Genomic DNA, 26774 nt, shown 5'->3' with positions numbered 1-26774 from the left:
ATCAACTTTTTGGGATTTCCTTACCTGGATAATAGAGCATGCATCAAGACTGATCATTTGTTGTTTGGGACCAATGAGTAGCCTAATATTTTCCAGCTGCAGACTTCGAGATAAATCAGATCTTTTAACTTCATGTGACAGTTGTGTGGTCAGTGTAGGAATCGATAACTGGAGGGTGGCCTGTCACACGAATGCACAGACGGCTGAAACATCCTGACTCATTCATTGCACTGAAAGCTGTTTAGTCTGGGAGACTATGAGTACTGCAGCCCAAACTCTCACAGTGGTTTCTTTATTATGTGCGGCTGAGTTTGTTTTGATGTGTATCTGTAGATTTTGAAATGCTTCAGTAAAAAGATCATCACACTGGTGATGATTTCACTTTAAAAAGTTCATTTAACCGATGACACAGAGATGAGATCTCTCACTGTGTGTTATCCTTCACAGCAGTGAATTCTAAGCCTTTGCTGGGAGTGTGAGCTGCTGTGGCAGTATCAGCCTGCTAACAGCAGATGCTGTTTGACTTTGACCACAGTACAAACATTGTGGAATTTGAATATACCTCTTGCTTTTTCATGCCAGCTTGACAGCTGCTCAGCGTCATCATTCATAATGCAACACACAGTCTGAATTTCTCCATAATGTTCAAAAGCTTTTTATGATCTGTGGAGTTAATTGGTTTTTCTCTCCTTTTCTCTTTTTCCAGTGTGCCGAATCGCATGCCACAAGAAATGTGAAGTCAAGGTAAGAGTCCTAAACAATTTGCACACAAAAAAAAAAACCCAAAAAGGAAGGCAATGTCATGTTTGCTGATATTTGAATGTTATTTTTAGTAATACCTTCATGCATCAAGTGAATATTGCTTTCCACATGAAGGAACATGAGAAGGGCTGAATGTTCTCTGTTTGTTTGGAGCCATCTACTCTTTAAGATGTGCGTATGTGCACATATACATGCAGATGTTGAGATAGGTGGGGTTTGGGGGGAGTTTATGTTCTGCAGAAGAATCTTAAGAATGTCTAAACAAGTACTCTTTGTACCAGAATCTGTTTATGTTGGATGAGCTCTTGCGTCTTGGAGATCGTCCCCGTGTTCTAAAAATAAAAGACCTCTTGGTGGAGCCGGAGCTCGATTAATCATGTTGTGCGAAAGCAAAGAGCAAGAAAATGGGAGGGAAAACAAAGAGAAGCTGGAGTTTGTGCTGGATTATTAGAAAGGTACAGCATTCATTTAGGGTTTAGGGCAGGATTTGCACACATACAGCACATACCTAAACACACACCCCTCATCTGGTATCCATTATTGGAAATGGGTGCTAGTTGCCAGCGTTGCCCACTCTGTTTTACACACAGGAAATGCCAGGGGTGCAGGGCAGGCGGGCCACGCTGAATAAGAGGCGGTGGGTTTGGTGAACCATGTGAGGGAGGTCTCCAGTGGAAAGTTATTAAACAAAATGGCTGAAATTATAAGACCTGCGTGTGATTCCTGTCTCACTGGTGACTGCGTTTCAATATTATAACCTTTACAAATGAGAGTGCCGGTTTCTTAGGATGGTTCAAAGTTTTAGTTCAGCAAAGCTAGTGAGAGAGCAGGTGCAAGGGTTCAGGTTTAATTCCACAGGGTTTAAAATTTGCAATTTGCCACAGCTCTAAACAACCTTTAAAATATAACACATCCACCATCACCCTTTGATAATGTAGCCAGTGACCTCTGTGGAATAGTTTTACTGCTGTTTGAAAGAATGTGTGACCTTTATCAGTTTTTTGATTAATATAATAATAAATTTAGGATCGTCAGAGAAAAATTCTCCCACTCCTACAGCTTCTTTGTGTTTATTAAGCATCACAGACACTCCAATCTAATGTCTCTTATTCCTTCATCATTAGTAATAGACTGCTTTGCTCAAGAAAGTTATTTAGTCTTTTAGCTCATGTTGTTGTGCTACATTTATTTGCGCTCATAGTGCTTCTGTGTAAAATCAGTTTTACTCTGGGCTGATATTAAGTTGGGGAAACGGGTGCATATGGGAATATGTGGCAATTTCAGAGCTGATTCTAATTCTGACAATGAATTGTCGTGCACTCAAACCTCTTCATGAATGACTTAGACTTTTTTAGTGGGCTTAAAGAAGCAATTTACTACAAATATGTCCAGTTAGAATCTGAGCCTCTTGTAGGGGGAGGTTAAAAACCTTTTGTGTGATTCTCTCTTAACCTTGGGTTAATAAAGGTAGATGAGAGTAGTGTGGGAGTGTGTGGGTCGGAAAAGTGAAGCATCACAGAAGAGTCTTAATGCATCCTGTTTAATAGCCAGTAGGGAGTAATGCTTATGGTTAAGAATGACTTGCAGTTATATCAAAGTCTATGGGAAGCAGACCTTTCTCTGTTGTTTCATGGTGTCAGGCAATACTTTCAGGTCATATTAAACAGGCCGTTAAGTTTTATAAATTCTGGCTATTCTATAAGAAGATTTTCCAGAATATGCTCATGAGCATGTGGTTTCAAAGTCAGATCCACCCTTCATTCGACACATCCAAGTTGCTAATCTTGAAGCTTCAAAATGACACTTTACAAACCTGTGAGTGACACCAGTCCCTCTGTCCAGCTTTCCATTTATTCTGCTGTGTGCGCCTGTTAGCAATCATTAAATTAATCAATCTTTAGCATCTACAGGTAGCTGTCTAACTGACAGCTAGGTAGGTAGCTGAGGTGATGGCAAGGTTACTGTAAACCTAAATTTCATGAAACTTGGTGGAGAGCTGGAGCTTGGGGGGGGAACCATGTTACTAAAGGGAAAAAGAATAGAATTAAATTCTGCTGTGGATTCAGATCTCTCACTTTAATGTTGGTAAAGCATTGGTGTTGGTTAGCGATGAGCTACTGACTTCCCTCATAATATGTACTTTGATACAGAGTAATTTGAAAGGGCCTTATTGAGAAGCAATGTGTCGCTGAAACCTGCAGAAATTACGTCTTTTTCTCCTTTGTTTTCCCTGCAGATCGTGCAATTTTTTAAGTGTGATGAATGGAAGTACACAGTACATGATAACGCTTGAATTTCAGGAAGCCAGAGGTCAAATTTGTTGGAGAAGCCTACCAAACTGCCAGTGTCTATATATACAAACCTGCAACTTTCCATCTCCAAAAATCACAGCAGCATTTCCTTTTCTAAACATTTCAGCTAAAAATGTCAAGACTTTGGCAGGAAGCAATTTGCTAAAAAGCCTGAGATGAAAAACAAGGGAGTGACCACGACAGGGTCAAGCATGATAACTATCGGCACTCAGTCAGGCCTGCGAGACCACTGGCTACATTTTTATGACTTATTTATTTTAAAATCCAGCTAAAGCTCTTTTCTGTGACCTGTCAGCCATATATGATCTGAAATGTTAGGAATCTGAGCGCTCGATAATAACTCAGAGGTAGGACAGTTCTCGTAAGTACACGTTACAATTATAAATCTCCATCTGGAGATAAGAATAATATACAGTCCATATTTAACCGGGCAGCAAACAAATGGTCACAAAATGCCTCCCCACCTTCATGCCTGTTTACTCACAGCTGGATGTGAAAAATGTGTTAAATCTTGTCAGTAAAATTTCGCTCTGGGTGATGACAGGAAAGAGCCAAAAACATCACATAGGGTGATCCTGAAAGTGAACATGAATATGTTTGCATGAAGTGATGGTATCTTTCCATTTTTCAGGCTAATTTACAAGTCTCCCTTCTTTATGCATAGTCTCCTTTGTATATATAATATATATATACTTCCTTACAAAAACAGAGAGGCTGAATTTCTGTGACTTTCCTGCCAACTTGCTGTGAAAGCGCTGAGGAAATGTAAAACCTCAAACTGCTTAAGCACTAATTTCAGTCTAAAGGCATGGCTTGTATGCCTTCCACCCTGACAAGCAGTTAAATAACAACATGAGTGCATTCAGACTTCAGTTCTAATTAAAATATATTTATTTTTCCCTTTTACTTCAGTTAACCTTACAGGGTATTGTGCCAAGAAAACACTGCTGGAAATCAGTTCAGGACACCATCTTTCCAAAAAGACTTCATCCTACTTTCTGCTGGGGTTTAATACACGTGACATTGAAGGTGTGAAGTTAGAAAGAATTTAACCTCAACTAGAGTTATCAAGATCAAATTCAGGGCTGTCAGTCTTCATTTACCTGAATCAAGGCAAATATTGGTTTGTTTGCCCAGTGTTTACTCCTCAGGAGATTACACATTGATGTGAAAGAGGTAGTGTTGATACCATATAGCCATCCGCAAGCACAGACAGGTCTAGAGCAACAGATTTCTCTCAAGAGCAAACTAAATAAATAAATAAATGTGAGGAAAATAAAAATAGTGGTCAAATCCAAGAAGGATATTGGTTAAAAACATAAATGATAAGAATAGGCTAATAAGGACAGTAGCCTTATCATTGCCTAGCCCTAATTACAATCAATATTTAATTAACTTTGAGTTTATTTAACACCAATTCACAATAACAGTTTGCTCAAAGTGCTTTACATTGTAAGATAAACTCAATAAACAGAGAAAGAGAAACCCAGCATTTCCCCAAGTCCCCTCTGATCAAGGACTTGGAAAAAAGTAGTGAGGAAGAACTCCCTTTTAACAGTAAGACACCTCCAGCAGACCCAGGTTTGGGAAGGAGCAGCCACCTGCAAATCCTATATGAATACAGGAAGAGATTCGCTCACTGGCATTATTTTGTCACTAATGGTTGGTTGCTAGTAGACAATCTACTAGTGTAATTACTACTCCTTTGTACTATATGTCAGTCAACAGCATTCTTCACTTTCATTGGTAGTTGCTTTAATTTTTTGACTTTTTTTTGAGTTGAGACATTATTAACTCTTGACCTGCCAGTACTTGCTTTGCTTTCGGTGGTCTCTTGTTGTTGGGACATCACCGGCAGTCACTATCTGTGTGGACGCCCCTTAAGGCTGCTTTATGATCAATCTACAAAGGTCTATAGAAAGGAAGTCAAGCAAGGAATGGAATTGCTTTCACTTAAAATCTGTATCTCTATTGACAATAGTCACTAAAAGGCAAAGATCCTCTATGTACACCAAACATTGTGCCGTTTCCTTACCTTATGAACATACCTGAGCTAAAATGATTTAGTAGTGCGGGGTAATTCTGAAGCTACGCTTAAAATCATGAAGTTACTTCTATTAAGGAGCTACTTCACTTTACAGTACAGAAATGAACTGCAGTGTCCTTGCTCATAGTAATAAAGGAACCTGCCATTCTGTGTATTTGTGTGGCTTCAAACATAGTATTTGGTGTATGTTGCGTCATACAGCTGAGCTGACCAGTTGAAGTTATTTGGTTTCTCTGATCCTTGCATGTCAAGCGTGTTTTGAGAAGGAAACCACCATGTTCCACCATTAATCAGGAGCGACGTGGAAGAGCGTATCATCTCTCCGTCTCTCTGTCTGCTGGTGTTTTCATTCTGCTTCTCTGAAATGATGAAGCACTTGTTTTGTCAGCTCCTGAAATTCTCAGAGCGCATGCTTTGAAACTGTGGAGAGAACTCGTACGTTTCTTTGTTTTGGCTCACTTCCACTTTGTGCTTTTGTTATTTCAGATTTGTTGTTTGTGACCCTTTTAGTTCCTTTCACTGAGCACACCATGTTGCAGTTTGAGCTCTGTTGTTGCTGCTTGGAGCTTCCTGATGGATGTGCCCTCATTCGGCTCATCAGGTTTGCCAAGTGAAAAGCTGCAAATTGCCCCCTTTGTTTTCATGAAAGTTGCGACATTATTACCAACACTTGATTCCTTTTCCATTCATCAAGCTTAAATTGTGTTACCGAAGCATTTCAGAGTGTAAATCTATTGAAATAATAGTAAATGATAATAAAACCAGTAGGTTCACTTGCAGCATTGAGCCTCTTACATAAATATCCTCCTTTCCAGGAAGTTTCTGGATCTTACTACATACCACTGAGTTCAATAGTCATTCTGGCACCGTCTGCCTGTCAGTGGCTACCGTTTCCCGACATTTTTAACATTTCTGAGCGATCACCTGGAGATATAAAGTTCTTGGTGCGGCTACAAATAAGACAAACAGTCTACCTTGTATTATTTATCGCCTCCAAATCTTTGACACATCCAAACACCTGTATCCACACATGTGAGATGCATTTTTGAGAGAGATCGTCAGGTCTGCAGCTGGCCTTCTCCTCACCTGGAGAACAATGTTTGCATCTATAACTGTGAAATGCTGGAGCAGTTATCTGGTTAGCAGCTATCTGGGCACTTGTTTCAGCGGTAAAACCTGGATTCATATTCAATAGCTTGTTCTGTTGTTGACCTCTCTTTCTGTTTTTTAGATGATTTTGAGATTATTGTTATTTTGATTATGCGGTTGGTTGTTTAATGAATCCTCAGAGCCCACACCCAATAAATCAAAACAAATCCGTTCTATATGGATATGGATGAACTGTTTTCAACCATGAATCCAGGTAATGAGGTCTGGATGTTGTACAGATCTGATTCTCTGGACGTTGTCCAGATGTGGCCTTTCACATATGTGGCAGACAGCTGGAGATTGATGGTCATGAGGTGGCGCCTGTGCCGATCAAGCAGGAGGCAGGACACGACGCACATCAGCACACACTCGCTGTCTGTTAATTGTCTGAATGTATGAATCAGTGAAAGGTCAGGGCTGCAGTGCATGTGTGAAATGGCTAAGGTGTGATGGTCCACCACTTGGGTTCAAGGCGAAAAATCTGTTAACTGTAGAAACATCTGGCATGAAGTTAATGCTCCCCAGAGGGTTGATACTACCTACTCTGGTTAGTGAGTATCATTTGGTTCAAAGCTCCACTATGTCCTATCCATCCATCTTTTAGAGGAGAGGTGGGGTAAACCCTGGACAGGGTCATCACAGGTTTCACATATAGTTAGACACCTACAGCCAGTTCAGACTCACCTATTACCCAACACACATTTGAACTGTTGGAGGCATACCTGAATCCATCCTTCATACTGTCTTCTTCAGGAAGAAGTTGACCAAAGGAGAAAACCAGCACTGCCTTTACATACAAATTCATTTAAAGTCACTGATTCATTTTGTTTCCCCAGCCCAGTGTATCCATGATTTAAACAGTTGTCTTTGGAGATTATTCCACACTGTGCCAGAAGACAGAAAGAAGAAGAAGATTCATCCTATGAAAAGCGGTGTTCCCAGAATGACCCACTGCTCCCATGTGTCTTTGCAGCCAGTCTCTATTGACACACAAGCCTTCTTTTAGTTTGCATTTTTTCCCTCTTGCCCTCGAGCCTCATCCTCTCTCGTGTAGCGCTTGCTTCAGCAGTCGCAGCAGCTGTCAGGATCATTTGGCTTGATTAACCTTGACTACTGTTCCAGTTACTTCCTGTAGATACCGCACATTGCCACAGCGCTGATTTATCACACAGTCAGAAACTGCGATGTGTCACCACAACTGAGCCCCAGCAAAGGTTTTTCATATTCAAAGACTGTAACACAGTCTCTGTAGCAGTTTCACCTTTAATTTCTCTTATAAATTCATGTTTCTGTTAAGATACATAATATAACAGGTGCTTTGATCATTTAAATAAATTGAATCATCATCAGGAAATTTATATTACTTATGGTGCTCAACCCCCTCGATGTAGAAAAGGCCTTTATGCTCTTAGTTCTGCATTGCTTTCGTTCTAATGGATAAACAAGGCATTCAAAGAAAGGGGGAAAAATACATATTGTGCTTTTGCTGTAAGATATTACATAAGTCCAAGTTTGGGGAGGTTTCAAAGCATTGCATTAAACCCCTTTGACAACATTAACAGCTTCCTTCATTTTGCATGTTGTGTTGGCCGTGTAGAGAGTGAGAAATGGAAGTTGAAGTAGGAGAGGGGCTGACCCTCTGTTAAGAAAACAAACGGAAGAAGCCGTGTCAGAGTTGTATAATTGTTACACACTTAGCGCGCGAACTTGTTAGAGTAAACACACAATGGTGGGCTCATGACCAAAATATTCCTGTATTGGTCATGGTATCTGCACCTACTTTAAAAAAAAACAACAAAAAGAAAACAACAGCTCTTCGTCTGATCAAATGCAGAGCCAGCCAGCAGCTCTGAGGCTAATTGAATTAGCAGTCACAGGACAGAACACATGCTCGCTACTCTGTTCTCCTCCTTATGACCGCAAACGTTCGCAGGAACACAACAACAGCTCAATCATGGGATAAATCATATGGCTTCTAATTTGAGTGCACTTTTTGTATAAGGAGCGATGTTTTCTGGGTTTAATTTCATTGCGATTTCGACTTAATTTTATATCATGAGGATGAAAATACTCGACTAAGTAAACATTTGTACTACAATTCAGTATTTGTCGAGACATGTTGAACTTTAGCAAGTATGCAGTTTCTGAATGCTCCCACGTGAAAATATTTAAGGCAGTTGTCTGAAATTTTACGCAAAGTGAGTGTCGTCCTTGCTACATGTACTACCTCCTGCTGTGTGCTACAGATGTGGACAGAATTATTAAAGCCTCTGTGAAATTTAAAGGCTTTGTCATTATTTTCCCAAGTGCGTTTCCAACATAGCATTCTAAACTAGTTTTCTTTAGAAAGCATAAATAATTTTTGTTTGCACATAATAACAGAATTATTTCAGAAATAAAACTATCAGGGTCAATATAATTAGCCCCCTGAAAATGGACTTTATTATTGAATAATAGCACAAACCATTGATGTGCCATGCTGTGATTTAACTTTGTAATGCTCAAGGCTTATAAAATTGAGTTAAAACTGAGGATTATCTTCTAATTTACACACAGTATAAAAACTTCAGCGAGGGTTTGGGCTGTCACATGAAAAAGCATCATGCCAAGAATGAAATTAATCGGTTTAGACTTGAGAAAAATAATGTTTGATGCTCTCAAAGCAGGAGATGGATATACAAAGTTGTCACAGCATTTCCAAGTGTCAAGAACTGAAATGAGAAATATCATCGATAAGAGAGCCGCACAGTACAGAAAAGCCTTGCAGGTGGGATAAGAAAATTTTAAAGACTCTGATACGAAAACTAGTGAGCGATGTGTCAAAAGACCCCAGAACAACGGCCAACATACTACTCAATGACTTAGCCAAGTCGGCTAAGTTATATAGATGTTTAAAATCCTGTATACAGTATTGTTTATACAGTAAGTTTCATCCAGATAGATAAACACATGTAGGAAGACCTACAAACATACACTGCAGTCATTATAGTAAGATGAAAAAAATAAATATGCGACTTTAACTTTGACTGTGAAACAAAAGAAATAAAAATGGACCTACAGTCACAATCATCTGTCATTTCTCCTTGTTCATGTGCGTAAACTAACGGCTTACACAAGGACCATGGGCTTACGGCCATGTATTTAGTAAGTGCATGTTAGCGACATGTGCATAGATACAGCAGAGAAAACAAACAGGAACGCCCAGCTTTAGCATGATGGAGTAATCAAGAGCTGCAGGAAAGAATGTCAACAACGTGCCAAGTGCACGAAGGAGACGCGGATGGAAGAAGTAAGTGAGAAGGATGAATGTGCTTAAGATCAATTAGAAAAAAAATTCCACACTTTCATTTCATTGCCCTTCTTGTACAGAGAAAGAACTGCTGAGCATGCACCATCTCTCCCGGAGTTTCTAATAGTCTCTGAGTGCTACAACAGCTGTGAGTGTTGAGGTTTTTTTTCGGAGGAGCCTTCTTTATTACGTGCTCAAGGAGTTTGGAGACTTTGTTCTGTTCAAGTTCCCCACCCTGACATCTGCAGCCTGTCCTTTGGTTCAAGGCAACAGCTTTTCCATCCTGTGTCAGCTCCTGCTGCCTAATCATGACCATCCAGTAGAAAAATCCATGTTAAATCTGGTCTGTAAGCTGCGAGGGCGTTGCCGAAGCGTTCCACCGGGCGCTGGGGGACCGAGAGCCTGACGCTCGCCCCTGACGTTGCTTGGGAAAGCCTGAGTCAGACTCATGAAACTGGACCTCACCCAGAGTGTTCTCTCCCGCTCTGTGTTCCTCTCTGTAGCCCTCCTGTGTACTCTTTTGTTTTTTCTTTTCTACGTTTTTCTTTCTCTATCCTCCTCTTTTTCTTTCCCCATCATTCACTGAGGAAGGCACTGATTCCCCCCCATTGTTGCTCCTTTGCTTATCAGTCTGTGTGAGGACCACACATGGTGAAAAATCAAAGTGATTGGTGCGTTCATTCTTTCACAATCATTCGTGTACAAAAGAATCTGTTCCCTCAAAGGGCCTACTAAGTGAAACTGATGTAGTAATCTTTTTTTTTTTTTTTTTTTTTTTTTACCACTGATGTTTTTTTTTTCTCTCGCATTGTGAATAGACACTCACAGCCACTTCATTAGGGATACCTGTTTATTTGTGTGTTAACACAAATATGTAGTCAGTCACTTGGCAGCAAGTCGACGCATTTAGACATGTGGACAGGATCAAGACAACCTCCTAAAGTTCAAACTGAGCATCAGAATGGGGAAGAAAAGGGATTTAAGTCCCTTTGTCAGCGTGGAATGACTTTTGCTGTTGGCTGCACCATCTACCTTGTCTAGGATTTACAGAGAATGGTTTGTAAAGGGAAAATATCCAGTGAGCGGCAGTTCTCTGGGAAAAAATGTCTTGTCGATATCAGAGGTTAGTGAACAATGGTCAGACTTCTTCAAGACTACAGTAACTCAAATAACCACTTGTTACACTGGCTGCCAAGCCTGACAGAAAAACTGAGGCTACAGTTCACACGGGCTCACCAAAATTGGACAATAGCAGATTGTAAAAATGTTTCCTGGTCTGACGAGTCTCAATTTTTGCTGCAACATTCAAATTAGGTGTAAAGAACATAAAAGCAGTTCAGGCTGATTTGGGTGGTATAATGATGTGGGAAATATTTTTTTTGCACACTTTGGACCTCTTAGTACCAAATGACCATCATTTAAATAGCACAACCTCCCTGAGTGTTGCTGGTGACCATAACCATGCCTTTATGACTGCAGCATACACATCTTCACAGCTTCCAGCAGGACAAGGCATCATGTCACAAAGCTCAGATTGGTTTGAACATGGCAACGAGTTTTCTCCACAATCACCAGATCTCAGTCCAGTGGACCACTTTTAGGATGTGGTGAAGCGAAGATTCTCATCGAGTATGTGCTGCAGACATACATTGTTGAATCAATGCCATGAAGAATTAAGAGAGTTCTGAGGATGTCTCCAAAAGGGCATCCAACTCAGCCCTATCAAGGGGTAACTAATGAACTGCCTGGTTAATCTGAGTTATGAGTTTTTGTAGACCATGCAAGACACATTGTGTTCTGATCTCAGTGAGCTGCTGCACAGCAGGTTGAAGAAGCCAGAAGGAACATGATGAAGGAGGAGGTCTGACTGAAAGCCAAGCTGGGAGTGTTGTTTGCTTAAGCTAATGTAACTGTTTTTGATCACTCTGAAAAACGTAGCTGAGATGCACACGATTCCACGTTTAAACATGCAGAAAGTTTTGCATATGAGCTTTAATACATCTGAGCTATTAAGCCCAGGGCTTTATTAAGTGCTTTATAAACAGATAACACATTGTTACGCTGTGACTCACACATTTTGGAAATCTTGCCTACATGTGCGTGGATTTAGCAGGGAAAATACTGGGCGATAAAAGTAAATTAGTTGAAAGTAAGTCTGATTATTCTGCTTTTCTTTATGTGGAAAAAATATGGCGCCATCATAAAGAAATGCAGAAAATGTAGAAAATTCACCAGAAATGTAAAGATTTTGTTCCTGTGGTAGATTCCCAGACCCTCCTGTTAATGTTGTGTCCCATTAAAATGAGTTAAAAAGAGACTGAGAGATTTCATTTCCTACAAAAATGAGCAGTAAGAGTAAAAAAAAAAAAAAAAAAATTGGCGTGGCTGTGCGATAGTTGTCTCTGGCAGTGCCGGTGTGATTACAGACAGCAGCCACGGGATTATGAAGGTAATAAAAGCCAGGACGCAGGAAATAGCCCAGACTAAGAGAAACATATCAGCCTCAAACACAGACAGATAACTTCCCCACGCTTTGCACTTCCCGACATACACGGATGAAACTGGTGGTCTGCACCACTGCATTGTGGTGAGCAGTGAAACACAAAGCTTGACTCAGAGCCGCACAGGCAAACACAGACACTAGGAACAGGGAATTCCCGCTCCCCACAGTTTAAAACCCTGTCCCTCCGCTGAAGGTGACTATCTCACATAAACAAGCATGTTGTTTTGTTGCTGTGAACCACATGTCTGCTCTTTGGCAGCACTCCCTTCCTTCCTGGGCCTTGTCATTAATAGTGAATTAAATAACGCTTACAGAGCTGACATCTGGTGAACACGACTTCAAGCTAGAGGTGTTGCTCTTCAGAGCCGCCTTCCATGTAATTACCTCCAAGCAGCATCAAAGACGGTGGCCATTCTTTCCATGTTGAGACATAATCCTTAATGTGCTACAAATTTGTACCATGCATTCTTCAGTAAAGCCTCTTTGTCTGCTACTGGATAATAGCCAGCGACGTTGTGGGAGCACATTAAAACGGCACGCTTACTGTAAGGCTGCGAGTAGTGCTATAACCTAGGCTGCTTGGATGACTTGAGGTGATATTAAAGCCATCCAGTTTAATGTCATTTACTGGATAGTTGTTGAGTCTGATGTGGTCCAAATGTGCCAATCAGTTGACAGCTGCTAACAAAATCTATAGTACTGCATACAAACACACTTCCCCCAATGCTTTCATGCAGTGGCTGAATCGCACCAACCAGGTTATCACCTGTTGGCCATTAAACTGACATTAATGATAAGTTAAGATTGGATTGAATCAAAAAAAGTCAAATTTTCACTCAGTAATTTTGTTCATATCCATTCTCTTCACCACTTTATACTGGTGACATGTCCAGGGAGTAGAGCTGGGCGATATAAGATTTTTTCATATCACGATATGTTTTTTTCATTTCAGGCGATAACGATATATGTCACGATATAAGCCAAATTATAACGGCGCTGGCACGGCTGGCAGCCTTAACCCAATTTCCCTCGGGATGATTAAAGTATAATCAATCAAATAACTATATTTGTAAGATTTAAATGTGCCGTTGCTCACGAGTAAAATGTGAAATAATCTGCAGCTTGTTTTGATTTAAATATTTATTTCCCATATTAAGTTCAACAGGGTAGATGTACTTAAGGAACATGAGACTTCAGTTTCAGATAAATAAAGGCAAATATTGCAAACTACACAAAACGCAGCTGCTAAAGCATTTAAGTTTCAAAATAGAACAAACAAAACAAACTACTAAATTGTCAATTCCACTTAGAAACAAAATTTTAATTCTAAAAATAAATCTTAGTTCGTTTTACAGAAGAACAGACAAAATTGACTAACTTTTGTCAATATCAAATAAACTGAGAACTAAAAGGAAATTGTCAATCTCTCCTTGTTGTATAGCTTAGCTTTTCAAACAGTTTTAACAGTGACTTTAGTCTGACAAAAGCCGAATGACGAATTAGCGCTTTCAGTCAGAGATTGAGCATGCACCGGTTTATTGTATTTCCAGACTTGCTTTCGGCACAATTTACAGTGCGCGCTACTCTGTTTTTTGTCAGACTTGAAATAACCGAAATACCTTCACACTACGGAACTTCTATGGCCCTTCCGTTCGACAAGCTCTCCAGCATTGGAACCATCATCGGTTTTTTTCTTCGGTAACCTTCGCTCACGCTCTCGGTTGATTTTTCTCTAGTCGGCAAACTTATTTCCTTCATTACCTGGGCAGCCCGGCTGCAAAAACAAATACACATGTGCGCCTTGGCACTTGTGCTGTACGTAACAAGTCACGTGACGTGACGCTGCGGCTGTGATTGGTTCGGCTCTGCGCTACTTAATTTGGATTGGCTGTTCTTTTTTTTTTTTTTTTTAAGAGGACAAGAGGGATGAGGCCTATCGCAATAGTTTAATTTTTCTATCGAGAAAAAGTTATTTCGCAATACATATCGTTATCGTTTTATCGCCCAGCTCTACCAGGGAGTATCCCCCAGCCCTCATCCTGTGACAGCTGGGATACGCTCAAGCATCCCCATCATCCTGTATTATTTTTAATACATAATTAATTGAATTTAGGGTTAGAAATGAACAACTAATCTGTTAGGTTAGTTTAAAATACAGTGGTTGCCTCATCTTTCAAAGCTCAGTTTTCTGTCAGGTAAAAAGTGACGATTCATCCCCGTTAACAAGTGACTATTTCATATTTTTCACATTAGACAGGGCTGGAAGACGACGTGTTGGTTTTACTGGTGGTGTCTGATGCATCAGTCTAGGATGAGCTCTGGTGACTGTGAAGGCCACAGCGAGTGACTCCCATATTCTTATTATTCTTAGACCTTTTCTGTAAGCACTTCTGCTTTGTGGATTGGAACAAACCTCTCCTGCAAGAATAGACATATTTCATCACTGGATGAAGGTGATCACTCAGAACAGCTTTGGTTTGATTTGTGGACCTAACAGGACCCACTAGATCACCTAACTTAAGGGGTCAAGAGCTTTTGATCTTTCTCAAAGTTATTGCTATTTAAGTTACTTGATTCTACTTTTTTGCCAGCTTAAAACTTGTAGTTTTCAAAGCCAAGGTGATACATTTAAAGGAAAGATATTTAAAATATGAATAACGTTCCTGTTTATTCTGCAGGAGTTAGTTGAAAGGCTGATAGTCAGTGAAAGCAATCTTCTGACTACTTTCACTCTAGAGTGATGTTCTAAGTCTTTATAATAGCATGTAAGGACAGGGTTTAACTCTTGGAATCAAAGCCACAGAATTTCATGGCTTTGTGAGCTGGTGACTGGTCAGCGTGTAGCTCCTTGCTGCTGTTTACACTGTTTGACTTTGCCTTGAAGTCAATGGATCCATTCATGGTACTTTCCCTCTCGTGGGCAGCCGTAGAGTGAGTGTGTAGGAGAGAGCTTGTGGGGAAGGGGGGGCAGAAAAGGCGGGTGGAGGTCTGCCGACGACTCATATTTAACCTGTAACTTGAGAAGCTGATAACAAGGAGAGAATGAAGAATGAGCTCGTGATGAAGGAGTGTGTGTGAGAGAGTGAGAAAAAGACGGTGAAAGGAAAGAGCCGTGCTTTTGTTCCCCCCGATCTCACGTCCCCTTCTTCCCTCCCGATCTCCCTGGGAAATTTGACTTGAGTATTTTTCTCCTCCTTTCTCGTTACTCATGTGTCTCCCCGTTTGGGAGGGGGGTGAAAATGGTCTGAACAAGAGGGAGGAGAAAATAAACCCAGGGAATGAAAGAGAGGGGAAATAGCTGTAGCCCGTAGCCAGACTTTGCCTGCTTATTCAGCGCCGAGTGCTGCACTGCGCCGTCTCCAGTTGTGGGATGTTAAGATTTGCCTTTGGCTGCACTTCGCCCCACTCGCGCGCTCACATTAAGACTCTTTAGACATCTTTATGCTCATTTTCTTGGAGGAGGAGTGAGTGAGGGAGAGGCTAACCAGACCTATTAGCCTGAAGCCTGAAACACACACACAAACTCTCTCTCTCGCTCTCTCGTTCTCGCTCTCTGACACACACACTCACACACACACACACTCCTCCAGTCCTGCGCTGCACCAAGGTAACAGTGAGTGGATTTAGCTTTTAGCCATCTGGTCGGAGCACAGAGGAAAAACCTCTCTGCTGCACACGGTGGGGGGGCAGAGGAAGAAAAGCCAAAGGACGATGCAGCACTAAAACCAGACAGAGAAAACCAAAGAGTGAAAGAGAGAGAGAGAACGACACACAAAAAAAGACACACTCACTCTGAGACAGGATGGCCACCGCAGTGTTTCAGGTAAGAAGCGTGGTTGGGAAAGGAGGGCAAAGAACTGCTGTCTGTCTGATGTTCGAGCTCCTGGCTTTTCGTGTGTGTGTGTGTGTGTGTGTGTGTGTCAGTTTTCTGCATTGTGGATTTGCTTCACTGTTACAGAGAAACAAAGTTATCACAGGATGTGTGTGACCTGACATAGGTGTGATACTCATGTGCGTTATGCTGCACTGGAGCCGTGCTGTCTTCTTTATATTTACAGTAGATGAACAGTGATAAAGAGTGAATTCAGACACATATTGCGTGTTTCCACAGCAGAGTGCATCGAGCTGCTTCTGGTGTGGATTGCAGGATTTTATATAAACGAGCATGTAATTATACACAAGCTCTTGTTCTATCAGTGTAGTATTTAAATGTGTTTATGTCAGGTAATGTAAAGCACTGCTTGCTTCTGTAGTGCTTGTGTATGTGTGTGGTCTCCTTGGCTAACCATGTTTGTGGTTGGTGGCCCATGGTCATAGCTGGAAAGATGGTGGCATCTTCTCTTCTCTTCTCTTCTCTTCTCTTCTCTTCTCTATCACTTACCAAGAGTGAGAATGAAAATGTGTTTGCTGTCATGCTTTCAGTGGTGCTCTGTATAAAGTATGTGTCTGTGTGTGTGTGTTTGTGTCGACTGCTGCAGTTGTTTCACAATAAGACCTTGCAAAAGTTGTTCCACAGATATAATCGCCCCAGGCGTGAGAAAACCCAACAGCACTTGGAGAATTTTTGGCACGTATAGCGGGAGTTACAGTTGCCTCCAGTTTGCTTCAAACTGGGGAGAAGGATAAAGACGTAATGTGAAAACACAGAGCGTATTCTTAAACAGATTTGCAAGGTCACGCTGGTCACTGACAGCTGTGATTTTTCTCTGTCCCATCCACCCTCACTGTGTGGGTGTTTGGATTTTTAACAGATTCTGGTTCTTTCAGCAGGATATAATGTGAGTAAGAGGTTAAATTGTCTTCACATAGTTAGGAGACAGTAGGTTCCCATAAATACATTTTGTAGTGTAGTTGGAGCTGGAGCTGTTGGAACACAATACTAGCCTATAATGTAACGTATCACTGCTGCTGGTAATGTATGCTAGAGACAGCTGAACGAGTCCAGTAATACTTATCTTTCAGCATGGAGCTGGTGTTGATGACTGCCCCTTCTAGCCTTTGTGCTTTTTAAAAACTGGCCCTCGTTTTGACAGATTTGAGAACCAATGGTGTTATTAGCAGATATTGGGGTAATTTCAGTAGGATTTCATTTTGGACTCAATATGTGGGCACCGTCTGCCAGTCACTGGTGAATTAATTGTGGTAACCATTCCTTTAACCACTGACATCAGAGGTTCGAACTTTGGCTCTGGCACTTTTGTAGTGCCAGTGCTAGCCTTACAACATTTTTTTTAAAAGATGGTGGAAATGTGTGAAATTGAGCACCAGCTGTGCACTGATGGAAAAGTTATGTGTCCACAAAAATGTCTAAATTGACCCTTGTGCACCCCCAGCTTTCTACACATGGTGTTTGTGCACAGTCACTTTCAGATGTTATACAGTGGGGTACATTTTGTCAGCATGGTTTCCAGTACAGGGAGATGTGACTGTAAATCAGTCCAAAGTTGTTGAGAGTAATCACCTTTATGCTCTGAGGAAACATTTCTGTCCTGATGTGAGCTGTATCGTCCAGGATTGCAGTGCTTCCATCCACAGTAGGACTGGTTTAACCAAGTTGACCACCTCTGTGACATTTTGGACCAATGTGTATGAGAGCACTTTCCACCACCTGACACCTTTAATTTTCATTGTACATTGCAGCTTCATTATAACCACAGAGACCCAGAAGTCTTTCAGCACTTGTAGTTTTGGGGACTCATTTATGAAAATGTACCATATGAGCAAACTATAATACGTGATGTCTTAATATATATTTAAGCAACATTGAGAAAGAGGTCTTGCAGTGGTAACCATTTGGAATGGAAAGAATAAACAAGAAACAGTAACTAAATCTAAAAGCCTGTTGAATTTCCAGAAGCAATTCCATTTAAAAGCAGCATTATGTGATCAGCTAATCTAAGGAAAAACAATCGGTTGCATGCATAACACTGTTGTAAAATGATCGCAGATGAGAAATGGGATGATATTAGCATTTGTCTGTCCAACTGACCAACTCCTGAGGGCAGCTTCTTTCATTTTAGCTGCTAATTTTTCATAGTCACTGGATAGTCTTCTTCTAAAACCAGAAGAAAGGAAGGGAATAAACCAAAACAATTAAAGAAGCTAAAAAGAATTTAAATCACTCAAGAGATTAAAGGGAATGCAGATTCCTGTGTCGCACAGACCTTTAAACCAATACTACGGGCAAAATACTGATTACAAATGATTTGCTGGAATGAGCGGTTTCTGACATCACAATTGGTAATAACTTGTAGGATGTGTAACCCACACATTCCTTGGCCGGCGTACGTGTAACACGGCATTGTCTTGCCTGAAGAGCGGCATTACCCGTGACGCCTGGCTGTGTGGGAATGGCGAACATCCACTGGCTTGAAGCCTGTGCCGGACTGGATTTCAGAAGAGGCATTTTTCATCATTACTGTCTGCCAGTCTGCCAAAGCCTCCCTCAACCCACTCTTACAGGCAACTCTAACCACAGTTACATACTCAACCACACATTCAGCCATAAGATCAGGACAGAGGAAGGGCTGGCCAGTTTGTGAAGGTGTGTTTGTTCACTTACTCTGTATGTGTGTGTGTATGTGTGTTTCTAGGATTAGGGATAAGGCAGTGCTTCATGAACCATAAAAAACCACCAGTGTGAATTCTCATGCTCTTCAGCTGATGTAATCTTTCTTCTTCTGCGTGTGTCTCAGTTCTTGCAAACACGGCCTCAGCTACGACATTACCGTGTATTGTAACAAACCATTTTGTTTCTTGTGTTTACTATTTTCTCACGGACTCACATTGTGACTGTGCAAAACTCTAGAAGAGTGAGAGAACTTGGCTTTAGCCCTTTATTCAAGGGCACAAAGGTGCATTGTAATGTAAGCCAGGAGACACTTTTGATTTTGCTCAATGTTACACTCAAGTACAGTACAAAGTTTGCATATCAGCATAGGCTGAATCGATACATTGCATAATACATCTACTGTAATAGAACTAATAGAACTAAGGCACTCTCACTTATGTTCACAAAATGCTCTGCTGAACTGTAATGTGTGCACACAGCAATATATTTATTCCCTGGATCCCCAGGGCTCAATGTTGGCACATACTGCAAACCTGCAATACATTAGCAACATAAATAATCCATAGCCATGCCAAGGCATCATGCCTTATTGTTGGGCTTTTAGTATAATTAATAGCTTCCACTGAGAGCAAGTAAAAGCTTCACATTTATCAAGGGTGTCATATAATGTTTCACGTATTGTCGTTGCTTAGCGGGTCGTCTGGCATATATGAGAAACTGCTGTCATAGGCCCACAGGAAGGTGTTTTAAGAGCGTTTCAAAGAGCATATCCGGAGACTAATGTTGCAGTTAAAATGAACAGTGGACCCCCTTCAAAATTTACTGCTTAGGATGCTCGAACAACTCGGGACCATCAGCCCACCAGCTTGGATGAACACACACTGTTTTCGAGCTTTCTTTTGAGGTATTTAAGTTGTGCATTATCATTGGGTGATGTGTTGAAATAATTCGACACGACCATGAACATTCATAAACTGTACGAGTTCATCCCATAGATACAGATACATACCTGCTAATTATGGCTTTCTTCTTATAACATTACAAAACAAAGCTGGAATACAGTCACTTTGATGGGTTTTACTCTGCATTATTTGACAATAATTCCAAAAAGCACCAACACCACAAACACGCTCGGGTAACGGAAGTGAGGCCTGGCAGGCTGCAAACGTGCTTTTTTTTCTGCTGTAGAATTTCGCATGTTAATATGGGAGTTTATGGGAATTGAGCAGTTTCTTGGAGCCAGCCTCAAATACACTGAAGGCCTGCAGTTTTTGGTACTCCTATATCTTCTTCGGTTTTCAGCTTCCAAGGTTGTTGGCTGGTTGTGACTTACTGGTAATTTTGGGGCTTCTGGTATCTTTTTATTGGAGAAACTTGTCCAACATGGGAATGTAGACTTCCACACTGATGTTTTTGTTCTCCAGGACTGAACGTCTTCACAACACTTCATCTGCTGGTCTCACAATTTGGAAATCTCTGGCAGTGATTGAACACAACTCTACACAGTAGCTCAACGCAAGAAAAAAAAAAGATGGCACCACCTTGAGAGAAGAAATAAATTAAAATATGAATTGGACTTGTTCCATTGCAGATAGGCAAAAGAGTTATACAGCTCCTCCAGCTGGCCTTTTGTGCATCACGTACAGTTTGTAAAATATTTGTATTAATTTATTTTTGGCTAAAAACCTCAGTGGGTACAATGGCTTGTTTTATGTTTTGCTGTCAAGAATTTGCCCGCAGTCTTCTTTCTTTCCATGTTTCTTGACTGGTAACTGGAGCCAGCAGTCTTTAGACTTCCCGAGGACCCTCACAGATTACTACTCTTTAAATAGAGGGGCTCCTTATAATACCCCCAAAAAGTGGAACATTTAATGACAGCTAATCTTTTCAATGACTCCATGCAATCAAGCTGGAGGCCTGGTATAATGGCCCTTTCTTGAATAGCATTGGTAGTTTCATAGTCAAGGAACATATAGAGAAAGGAGGGGGGGGGGGGGTTCCTCCAGTCGTTTTTTTCATTTTCCCAGCCTCTTTCTGGGGGTTTATTTTGGCACGCAACTTCAGGGTTTTTTTTGATTACCAAATGACACCGTTCCCCATTTTCCAGGATGGCAACCTTATCAGTAGACCAGTAATACTTACAGGGGTATCCAATCAATGTCCTCAATGTACCTTTGCAGTGCACCATCTCACAAACATTGACTTGTTTTGGCTTTAAAGCAGCTTGATGATTATTGAACGTGGCTCCTCCAGGGGAACTGAGCCACATGTAGAGTCTTGAAAGATTTATTTAGCTTTTGTTATCCCGGTGCCCTTACATGCACACGTTAGTTGGGATGGTTTGGCTCTTTTTCAGCCTTTATGGCCCTCCTACACCATTCGTGCCAGTTTTGCCCAAAGGTCAACAAAAAACACAGTTTCTGCTTTGTTATGCTTTCCCTGAAGGTATTCACTCAGTTCTTCTAGTTTCTGAGGGTTTGTATAAGATGTAAACATTTTGATTTTCTGATGTCATAGCTTGACTGCGATCAGGATGGTTTGTTTTTGATCTTATTATTGCTGAGCCTGCACCACTGAGTTGAAACTTTTTTTAAACATCTTTCAGATTGTTTGCACAGTAGATATGAGAGAAGACTGATGAGGTCATGTCTCAGGATTTGATTTCCAGGTCTTCTTATAAGTTTGCTTTGGACTTAGTTCTTGACTTTGACGTGTAATGGCCTTCGACAAGATGCCGTAGCTTTGAACTTCTGTGGCCACTTATTTCATCACTGATTCTTTCAAGATTTCCTCCAGATTTGGTGAACCAGCTCCTGATTAGATGAGGCCAGCATGGTGGTGTAGTGGTAAGCACTCCTGCCTTCCAGCAAGAAAGCTACTTTTAACCCGGCAGGTTGGATTGGGCCTTTCTGTATGGAGTTTGTGTTCTCTGAGGTGTGTCCAATGTGTGTATCCTGCTTCTCATCCAGTGTCAGCTAGGATAGGCTCCAAGCACACCATGAGCCTGTTTGGATAAGGAATTAAGAAAATGGATGGATGGATAACGTTAATGACATTTAGACTTGAGCAAAGTCTAAATGTCACAAATGTTTGGTTCAAAAACAGTTTGAAATATGCATCTTATCCCATCATTGCATTTTGAGTTTTTTTAACATGATATATATGGAAAACATAAAAACAATGCAAACTTTATGTCACTTTATTCTCTGGGTAAGAAGGTAAATTTTCCCGTTAAAGCAATGTGAGATGTGAAAGCATTTTAGTGTCCACATGACTGAGCATCCATGTGAACACCATGCGAGGTATGTTCATGTGTGTGTGCCAGAAGTCCACGAGGAGGGCGGGAAGTTGTTTTCTTTTCCTTTTTTCTCCTTCTTTGTTATCAAGCCTCCATGTCTCTGTGAGGAATGTTTATAGAAAGCAGACCTGTTTCCTCGCTTTTACCAGAAACCTTCATATTGTTGTTTGCTTTTCATGACTGATTGGTGTCGAGCGGGGCTTATAGTACTGACCAGAAAGGCAGGAAACATCAGTGCCAGGTTCCTGATTTTTCACCAAGCTGCTTGGACTCACTTGAAGGCTGGAGAGCTAAAAGATGGGAGAAAGGCTTGTCTGGGCCTGAGTACAAATATGCCTTTAATCTTTTTTATAAAACATAAAATATAGTTTCTCAGCTTTGTGGAGCATTTTTAAAGCTTGCCAGGAAGTATATAGGAGTGTAACTGCTAGACATCAGATTTTAATGGCCAGGATAGTTTTGCCCAACTTGTTCATGACCTGTTAATGGCAGTGGTGAGTTTGCTTTCTTATGCGTATTATTAATAGCTCTATTTAGGATATTAATATTTGTGCTGGAAACACAGTGCGGCAGTGATTAATGCTCGGCTGAGTCAAATTATGCAGATCTGTGAATGGATCTGTGTTTTCTCTGCAGATTTTTTTGTTTCATACTGATCGAATGTCAGAAATGAGTGATTGTGCACAAAGCAAAATGGAGCAAATAGAAATTCTTAAATAATCCTAAGAAACGTCCCATGTTTAACAGCTGATGAGTGCGTGATGAACATCAGTTTTGTTTAAAAAAACGGGACTTGAAGGAGAAGCAGATAAAGGAGGGAGATGCTTTGGTGGGATTAAATGTGAAACCCAAACCCACCCATCCATCCATCTGTCGTTAGAAAACAGCTAAATGTGTAGGCGTGCAGGTGACTTAGTGCTGCAGTTAAATGAACGATATCCTTCCCTTTGTGGGGTTTTTCTTTTCTTTTCTTTTTCATTGAGGTTATAACATAACAGCTGTGCACAGTTTGACTGCACAGGCTCGTCTCAGCTTGTCCAGTTTTCTCCTCTGACATCAACCTGTTGCTTTCCAAGATCTCGACGCTTCTCGTGCAAATGCAATCTAATGTTGAGATAACAGTTCCCCTCCAAAATACGCAAATATGAATAAAAAAAAATGTTCTGTTGATTTTAATCACATCATGTGTTCGTAATCAGTAAACGGGGCATAATTGTAGAAATGGAAATTTAAAATGGAGCTATTATGCTTCTCCTTATCTTCTCTTTTTGTATATACTATTACAATGGTGGATGCTTAAATTAAACATGGCCAAAATGTGACCTTGCGAGTCCAAAGCTCAGGCTTCACACTGCTCTAACACCCTGTTTTGAACCGTTTTGTCTATTCTTAGCTCTGTGTGATGTCATTGAGAGTGGGTATACCTAATAAGGTCATCTTACTGTAGGAACATTGCTCTGGCTGTGAACATAGAAGCTCCGCCCACTTGCTGTTCAAAGTTCAACATCAGGTGGGGGGCAGCCAATCAGGAGAAAGTTATCTTAAAGGGAGCAAAGGATGATTTGAGTGGCTCCACCAAAGCTCAGTGTAAGATAAATAAAGATTATTTTGAACTGCGAATCATGCAGAGCTACTGCTACTCTAAACTAGTAATAAAAATATGGAGTCGGAGGTTGACATAATAGAGCTCCTTTAACGTTAGACAGTTTTATCGTTCATTTGCTATTTCTGTTATCTGCTCCCAAGAGCACAGAGTTCTTCAAAATTACAGTGATGTAAGATTGTGGTGAGGACTGTGGCAAATCTTATACTCCACTATGGTAAATGTTAGGATGTGCCGCAACCACAATAACTATAATAATTGCAATATCATATTGTGTGGTTATTTTTCTTGTAGCTTTAGGGTCTCATTCCCAGGGTGTCAAAAGATCTCATGGATACTAGAAAGGTCTCCTTTGGCATGATTCACTGGTTTGAAATGCTTGTCATACTCTTTAGTTGTTGCATTTGGGCACTTAGCTTTACGTTTAAATGCTCACCCACAGCATTTAAACGTAAAGCACCAAGTGCCTTATGGTTCTCTGTTCACACCACCGATTTGTGCACAAGTCAAAGCTGAGCTGGCTTCAACATTTCTTCAGTGGCGCAGTCATGCATGAAGCTCAACCAGTCATTTAGTTTCATGTTTAGGAACACACAGATGCCAAGGGATGATGTGGACAAGCACTAGAGCAGCACTTGATGACTGACTGAGACTTTGAGTCTAGCTGCTCGTTCTTGCTGATTTTGTAAGTTTGTCACTCGTTCTGATAAACTAATTTGCTATTAACAAAGCAGCCAGTGAAAAGATTCAGAAGAATATGAGAAAACGCTTCCGAACACAACAGTAACCCCAGTCCTCGACTCGTGACTTACACCACCTCTATCTACCCGTCCTCGTTCTGTGGCGTCCAATATGCTAGGTGTGTCAAACCACCGACGCCAGAAGATGCCACAAAATGGCAGTATGTGACACTCTGGGATGGGAGTGCCTTAGTTTCATGTATCTAAAAAGTCCAGCTATGCTTAAAATGTTTGCGAACTGCTTCTTTGAGCATATTTGATATTTACTGTTGCAGAAAAATGCATGTGCAGAGTTTGACACATTAAAAGTGTTTTAACATTCCTGCTCTGTGTTCACCTCAACTCTGAATGCAAGTCTTTTGTAATCAAATCATATTCCAGGATGCAAACATATGTCATCATGAAGACTGAGACATGAATCAAAGAAATTAAAGGTTTTATTACCAAATGTTTATGAGACAAAAATTGTTATTCTGTATTAAGCATTAATTTCTGCTTGTTTTATGACTTTGACCCATTATTTCTGTCTGTTCTGGCTTGTTCCATTTGTTTGCGTGTTTTAAGGGCCGTTCCTACAGTAACATCTCCTGCAAGTGAGCAGATGTCCAATGACGACATGTGGAAAAATGTCTTCATGTGAACATGTGTCACTGAGATATAAAATGGGGAGATGCTGAAAGACTTCTGACAGAAGCTGAAGTTTCCCTCTGCTCGCTGTCTTTCAGCGAAGCTTGGCAAAATTCCTTGCAAAGGTTTATCCATACTGTAAGCACACCAGTGAAATTGGTATTGATCTTTGCATCTGACTGTGGGTGAGGGAGCAAACACAAGCACGATGCCCAAAATGTCAAAGGAAAAATGGCACAGAAGATGGCAAGCTTGCCAACTCACCAGAGGACATAAACCACCCTCTGAACCCTGATTCTTCATGGCTGCCTTCTTCTTAACCCCCTCTTCTCGTCCTCAGCCGCTTGGCCTGGTGCCAGAAAGTGAGAGCCATGCTAAATGTGTAAATCAGCGTGCTGGTAAATACCAGCTCTTAGCTGAAAGACCCTGGGAAGGGAACGTGACCCCCGCTGTAACTTTAGAACAAAAGAAACAAGCCGCAGCTTCTCCCCTCACCACGCTGTCAGCCCCGTCCAACAAAGACAGGGGTGAGAATGAGCAGGCGCTCCGGTCGGCTGAAGGCCACTTTGAGCTGCAGCCGTGGAGAAGAAGCATGGCAGGGACATGCAAAGGCTGTCTGATCCCTCAGGGGTTCAATTTGCTCCTACACAGGCAAAGAAACAAACTGTGTGCTCATTATGATGGTTTTTCGTTTCAAAAATCTTTTGACATCTATCTGTATCTCTTAATCGTCACTGTGGCAGTAAACAAAGTTAGTTAAGATTTGATTAACGTTAGCTAATCTTTGCTAGGTAGTGTGATGGACTTAGCCGTGGCTGTCTTTTATAGTGCACACATACAGGATCAGAACTGAGATGAGATGTGTGGTTGACACCTACAGACCCAAAGTTAATCTTAATAGACTGACACAAATTAACTCAAGCCAGCAACATGTTTTTTACCGAATGCTGTCGCACATGTTTTGCGTCTCACTATTTCTGAAGAGCTAGGGTTGGACACGAGCCTCTCAGAATTACCACTAACAATGCAGTCCAAACTTCTATTTATAATTTCCAGTACACAAAAAGGTTTGCAAAAAGAAAGAAATACAAGGCTGAAATTCCTGAGGCGGCAATTGCACGTGCAATTTTAAAATGGTTGCATAACCTCTTAATTGTAAAATAAGGTGGGTAATTTGTGGTGGAATTTTTTTATATTGGAAATTATGGACATGGTTGATTCACACCTCTGCAATTATTGCAAATCATGAGTGATCCAGAGTAATACTAGCCCCATGCAAACAGGGCTTTAGACTGTCTGTGAAGGTTCTCAGTCATCCAGGTCATCGTAGTCTAAGAAGCTTGGAAAGAAAAGCGTCTGGACTTCTTTAAGTTGCTTGAAGACGTTTCACCTCTCATCTGAGATGCTTCTTCAGTTCTTCAGTGATTAGGTAGAGGTTCATTAGGAGGTCCATTGTCCCTCTTAGGGGAACACTCCCACAGGGCTTAAATCTGGGACTCTCCACTATTTGACTCTAGAACTGACGAAGCTTCTCAGATGAGAGGTGAAACGTCTTCAAGCAACTTGAAGAAGTCCAGACGCTTTTATAGTAATACAAAGACAGATGATAAAAAGCCTTTCTAGAAAAGATGGATTTTTTTTGTGCAAAAGTCCCCAATGTGGTGAATAATTAATTGATGTCCTAATTGTTTTTGCTATAAGATACTATACTGTATACACCCAAATACTGTATAGTACAGTATAATAATCCCAGACGTGTACTTAAATATGCTGACAAAAGAAAAACAGACACAACCGTGCGTACATGCCTCTTCATTCCTGAAGTGCTTCTCATTCTGTGACACATAAATCAGCAGCGCTGAGATGAGGACCA

The 26774-nt window shown here is 41.0% G+C and overlaps 1 protein-coding gene across 17 annotated transcripts in view; it reads left to right on the top strand.

The window, feature by feature from the left end:
• tns1b (tensin 1b) overlaps window positions 1-26774 on the top strand; it is a 160263-nt gene that overhangs the window by 50969 nt on the left and 82520 nt on the right. For 15 of the 17 annotated variants that reach the window (XM_063499947.1, XM_063499939.1, XM_063499945.1 and 12 more), the window contains exon 3: window positions 707-744. In XM_063499947.1, the coding sequence (XP_063356017.1) occupies window positions 707-744 (38 nt within the window). Of the gene's footprint in view, window positions 1-706; window positions 745-15376; window positions 15886-26774 lie in introns of those variants that run through there. The other 2 variants (XM_063499952.1, XM_063499950.1) reach the window with 1 other exon arrangement.

The sequence above is a fragment of the Pelmatolapia mariae genome, linkage group LG16_19, assembly GCF_036321145.2.
Source record: "Pelmatolapia mariae isolate MD_Pm_ZW linkage group LG16_19, Pm_UMD_F_2, whole genome shotgun sequence".
Taxonomy (NCBI): Eukaryota; Metazoa; Chordata; class Actinopteri; order Cichliformes; family Cichlidae; genus Pelmatolapia; species Pelmatolapia mariae.
This window is presented reverse-complemented; position numbering and strand designations above follow the sequence as displayed.